The sequence below is a fragment of the Nycticebus coucang genome, chromosome 4, assembly GCF_027406575.1.
Source record: "Nycticebus coucang isolate mNycCou1 chromosome 4, mNycCou1.pri, whole genome shotgun sequence".
NCBI lineage: Eukaryota > Metazoa > Chordata > Mammalia > Primates > Lorisidae > Nycticebus > Nycticebus coucang.
Window position 1 is genome coordinate 64,695,644 of NC_069783.1, and position 5,718 is coordinate 64,701,361.

Sequence of the window (5,718 nt, forward strand, 5' to 3'; positions counted from 1 at the left end):
CATGTCAAAATGTCTTGTTTCATCAAAAACATTACCTTAACTTTATAACAGTGTGATTTAACTGGATAACCTCAGTGGGATATATTCAAAAAGAACTACAAAAAAACAACAACAACAAAAAAAAACCTCTCCTAATTTCAGCATTCAAATTCAGTATTTTCAATATCAAATTATTGGTGACAGGCTGCTCTTGCTGCCCTGCAGTTGTTGTGCGTATGCATGAGATTAATTCAAATGAGTATTTATTTTGGTTTGCTAAGAATTGAGGTTTCCACAGAGGTTTAAGGAAATAAAGAGGAAAGATGAGATAAAGGAAAAACTTTGTAGTTGTGCATTTGAATTGGAAGCACCAGTATGAATTCATATTATCCTTTCATAATAAAAAAAAGATGTATTTTGAAGTTCTGTTCTCAAAAATATCTCAAAAATAATGATCACACAGTATTAATACATACCCCAGGTTTCTGGATTTTGTTCGCTAAATACCATTTCCTGTTAAGGGATCACAGCTCTTTGGAGAAATGGGTTATTCTGTGTATGGGGAAAGAAATATAGAATTGAGAACATCTTATAATAAAGCTCTCAATCATCTCAGTATTATTTCAGAAGGATTCAAGAGATAACGAAGTTTCCACTTAGAAAAGCTGGGACTTATTGAGCATGAATAAGAATTGAATGTAATAGATTTGAACATATCAAATATGTTTAAATCCATAGATCATAATGATATTTTAAAACAAAATCAACAAACAAAAACAAACACACACACACAGAAACATACACCCCCAAACAAAAACCCCATAAATACCTTAATACTTCATTTTTGGAGAATACTAGGAAATAGTCTCATTTTAAGACCTACTAAGTAGGGGAACATATTCTATCACGTATCTTGCTTTTCCTATATGTTTGTATCTCAGATAATGAAATAGTTGTTGAGAAGCTTCTTTTTATATGAATATTTCAGTAAATAAAAAAGGAAAAATTAGAAAATTAGAAAATCACTATTTTGCTGTCTATATGGATATATAGTTTGGGGACAACAAACCTTTTCTGTAAAGGATTACGTAGTAAATATTTTAAGCTTTGCGAGCCATATAGTCTCTGTTGTAGCTACTGTACTCTGCAGTTGAAATACAAAAGGATCCATTTGCAATGTGTAAACAAACATGCGTTCGGTGAAACTTTATTTACAAAAATAAGGTGACTGGATTTTTGTCCATAGGCTGTAGTTTCTCAACTCTTGATCCAGATAATCATTAGTGCTTGAATTAAAAGAAATAAATATATATATATACACATACATATATGAATAACATGTATAATATATAGGATTTGCTTCAAATTTATCCATTAAAGAAGGAGTTCATGGGGCAGAGATGAAGTAAAGTTGACCCTATATGGATAATTTTTGAAGTTGGGGGGTGTGTAATGTTTTATTTTATAGTCTCTCTACTATTAAATAGGTTATTTGTTTGAGAATTCCCACAAAGTAATAAAACTAAAACAAAACGAAGCATTAGCTTAAGGAACTTGTGTTTTAAGGGTGAAATTCCAGCTACCTTGCAGTCAGCAGGAGAGTTAAATATTTGAGCATCAGAACCTTCCAGACCAGTACTTTTGCTTTTTAATTTTGACCCTCAAGGTTGCTCTTTGGGTATTAATTATATATAGAAAAGTAATATTTCATATTTTTTAAACCTGAGGAATGATGGGTTAGCTTATTTTTACCAGTTTTTTACAAGGTGTCCATAAAGTTTGTATGCCATTTAAAAATGCACATGAACTTTATGGATGTAGAAATACCGTATTGTAAAACCCCTTTTTTCAACTGAGAAGATTTTAGTTAAATCACTCAGTTACTCTAAATCTCACTTCCTTCATTAGTATCAAAGGGAAGACTTTCATGCCTTATGTGATGATGACATCACATTCTGAGACAAATTAGTGATTTCCATAGGAAGTTGAAAGGTAATAAGACACAGGAATGCAACTGTCTGAACCCTCGCATAAAAATACTTAGGACATTCTCTATTTCTATAGAAGCAGAAATAGATAATCAGAGAATATTATTGACTTCAGTGCTATTACAGGCTTAACTGTGTCTTTCCCCTATGCATATATTGAAGTCCAAAACCCAATAGCTCAGAATATTACTGTATTTGGAGACAGGACTTGAAAGAGCTAATTAAATGTGACACACATCCTCATAAGAAGAGATTACATCATAGACACACACACACAGGGTCATGTAAAGACACAGAGAAAAGGCAACCATCTGCAAGTCAAGAAGAAAGGTCTCAGAAGAAACCAACTCTATGAACACTTTGATCCTCAACTTCCAGCCTCTAGAAATGAGACAAAATAAATTTCTGTTTTTGGAGTCCCCTACCCCCTGGGCGGTGGTACTTTCTCATGGTGGCCCTAGCATACTAATACAGTTTATATGTGTCAGCTGCAGAACTTAAGTCTTACCAGCTTCCAAAACTATGGTTCTTAAAAGAGGGTGGCTGTGATGGGATGGGAGGTAAGCCATGTGATAAGAGGAGCAAGAAGGCAGTGAGGGTGGGAAAGGAGGGCAAAATCAAAACTAAACAAATCCAAAGTAAGAGTGCAGGGTGGATGGGACCCTGGTGCTCACACTGAAAAGTAATCCAAAATTCAAATGTCACTTTTGCAGACTTTGAAGGCCTGAACTGTACATTTATACTGCATATGCAGGATGGGAATTGCTGGGCATAACCTCTAGGAGTGAGGTGATGGCTATTTTATAAGTGATTACAGGTAGCTAATAAACATCTAGCTTACTTCTATGATAAATGACTACAGTTGGCCCTCTGTACATTTGGGTTCCATATCTGTGGATTCTACCGTGAATGAAAAATATTTGTAAGAAAAAAAGGACAGTTGTGTCTATACTGAACATTTTTCTTGCCCTTATTTCTTAAACAATACAGTAGATGTATTATACTAATTACATAGCCTTTACATTGTATTTGGTATTGTCTAATAATTTAGAGTATACAGGAAGATGTGTGTAAGTTATATGCCAATACTGCATTATTTTATATCAGGAACTTTGGAACCTGTGGATTTTAGAATTCACAGTGGTCTTAGAACCAATCCCTGGAGAAGACTATTTCAGAGAAAAAAGCTAAATACATTTTAAAAATCAAAGCAATTCTTTAAAATAAAAAATAGATATTCAGGGATTAATGACTTACATTTAGAGTTTTGTAAGTAATAGCACAATATATGCAGAAACGTGGAGTGACTGGGTAAATTCAGTATCAGTTTTCACTATGTATACTTGCCTTGCTTCTTGGCTTACTCTACCTCTGATATTAACCATTTAAACTCCTTCTCAAATGTTTAGGTCAAGTACAAAGCCTCCTTCCCCCAGACAGCATTCCTGCAAGATCCCTAACTACAAATTACATACAAATACAGCAAACATTACAATAAAATACAGATAAAGATTCTTCATCCTTTTATGTTTTATCTTTTAGTTATTCATGTGTTTCCCCCCACCCCCCTTTGGGGGATTAGAAAGCTCTTTGAAGGCAGGAACTATTTTGATTTTGGGGGCATAAAAATATTTATTGAGGGGTGGTGCCTGTGGCTCAAGGGTAGGGCACTGGCCCCATATACCCAGGGTGACTGTTTCAAACCCACCCCAAACTGCAACAAAAAAATAGCCAGGCATTGTGACAGGCACTGGAGTCCCAACTACTTGGGAGGCTGAGGCAGCAGAATTGCCTAAGCCCAGGTGTGAGACTCTGTCTCTACAAAAAAAAGAAAGAAAGAAATATATATATATATATATATATATAGAGAGAGAGAGAGAGAGAGAGAGAGAGAGAGTGAGTATTTACTAACTGCTAGCGATCGTTCTAAGTCCTGGGGTATAGCAATGAATAAGACGGGATGGAACTGTCTTGATTTTTGTTGCTGCCTAGCAGAGTATATATTATATGCTGTCCCTCAATAAATATTTGTTAAATTACATTATCTCACCATCAAAGCCTCCAGTAATTAAGAAACTGACATACTCTAATTCTGGTATGGGTAAAAAAAAAAAATCCCTTAAAAGGCTTTAGACTTAATTTTATCATTACCACCCTCATATCTCTCTTTCTATAAACTGTGGCAAAGATTCTCTCTTTGATCAGGTTCCTTTGAATCCTTTTCCCAACTAGGACTTGACTTTTGGGCTTCTGCATTCATCTCTGTACTGTCCAATTTTAGCAAGAACCTTGCTAATTAAGTTTAGCAGGAATCACATACCCCTGATAGCTTACACCCTCCAAATCTAATCAGGTTCCTCATCCTACTCTATGCCCTAGGTGACATCTGACAACGCTAGCCTACCTTCAGCAAGGGTCCTGTTAGGTTTGTTTAGCCAGAGTCCCGCTTACCATTGGTGTTTTTTCTTAGTAATTTTTTATCCATTTCCCACTGTCCTCACTCCTTGGCTATAAATTCCCACTTTTTCTCGTATTCAGAATTGAGCCTAGTTCTAGCCTGATGTCTCTTTTCATCTACTGCAATAGTTTTTCTGAGTAAAATTTGTTTTTAGTACTTTATTGTTTGGTCCTGGCTTTTCTTGACACTAGCACAAAGTATTGAGAGCCTGCTAAACATTCTCCTATAAACCCTATCTTGGGAGAGCTAGGTCATTGCCACCATTTTCTCCTATTCCTAGATCAAAAAAGCCCATCGAAAAACACCTTATTTCACACTCTGTTAGCTCAGCTTTCTATTAATTTATTGCAATTAAACTAGGAGCTATGAAATTCTTTTTTCCACCTCTGGACTTGGTTTAGATGATCCCAATTTTGATGGAAATGTCCAAAGCATCGTTATCAGGAGCCAGTCGAACATACGCCTTCTTCTCACCATCAGGCCGGATCACGGTGCTGACCTGGGCCACGTCAACGTCATAGAGCTTCTTTACAGCCTGTTTGACGTGGTGCTTGTTGGCTTTGACATCCACAAGGAACACCAGTGTGTTGCTCTCTTCTGTCTTCTTCAAGGCAGCCTCAGTGGTCAGCGGTAACTTGATGACAGCGTAGTGGTCAAGCTTATTTCTCCCAGGGGTGCTCTTCAGAGGATACTCGGGCTGTCTGCGGAGCTCCAGTGTCTTTGGCGGCAGGAAGGTAGGTGATACATGGATCTTCTTTTTTTTGTGGCTGTGGCTGCGGCTGCCTTTTAGCGCTGCCTTCTTGGCCTTGGATGCCTTCCCTTTGGCTTCTGCAGCAGCTTCCTTTTTCTTCAGCGCCATCTTGCGAAAAGACCGTCGGAGGCCCGTTTCCACGGGCTTTTAGCACCAAATCTCACCCAAGACTCGCGATACTTTCTACTTAGAGCTGATTGGATAATATGTAGAGTGACGTGCCCAGGACGGTAGTTTGGTTTAATCGCGACATTTTTGTTTGGTGATTGTCATTGTATAGGTTCTTTTATCCTGCCGTTTTAAGGTTTTTGCATTTCACCGCTTGACACAAATTTCAGTATAAAATATTCAGTGTTTTTTCTTTTATAAACTTTCTGAAATGTTTCTGATTGTAATATAATAGACCAGTAATTAAATACTGATTTAGGGAGTGATTTTCTTTTGTCCCCTTTCACCATCGGGGGAGAAAACGGTCATAGTCATCAATCTGTGGGGCCAAGCCGTGTTAATGTACGGTTTTGATTAGAAACTTTTCATCCACC

The 5,718-nt window shown here is 36.9% G+C and overlaps 1 protein-coding gene across 1 annotated transcript; it reads right to left on the bottom strand.

Annotated features, from left to right (window-relative positions):
* Window positions 1-4,822: 4,822 nt before the first annotated feature.
* LOC128584843 (60S ribosomal protein L23a-like) lies at window positions 4,823-5,284 on the bottom strand. Its single transcript, XM_053590096.1, has one exon. The coding sequence runs from the start codon at window positions 5,282-5,284 to the stop codon at window positions 4,823-4,825; it is 462 nt and encodes a 153-aa protein (XP_053446071.1).
* Window positions 5,285-5,718: the final 434 nt, after the last annotated feature.

Excerpts from the sequence above, each read along its gene's own strand:
- LOC128584843 (XM_053590096.1), bottom strand. The coding sequence starts at position 5,284 with ATGGCGCTGAAGAAAAAGGAAGCTGCTGCAGAAGCCAAAGGGAAGGCA.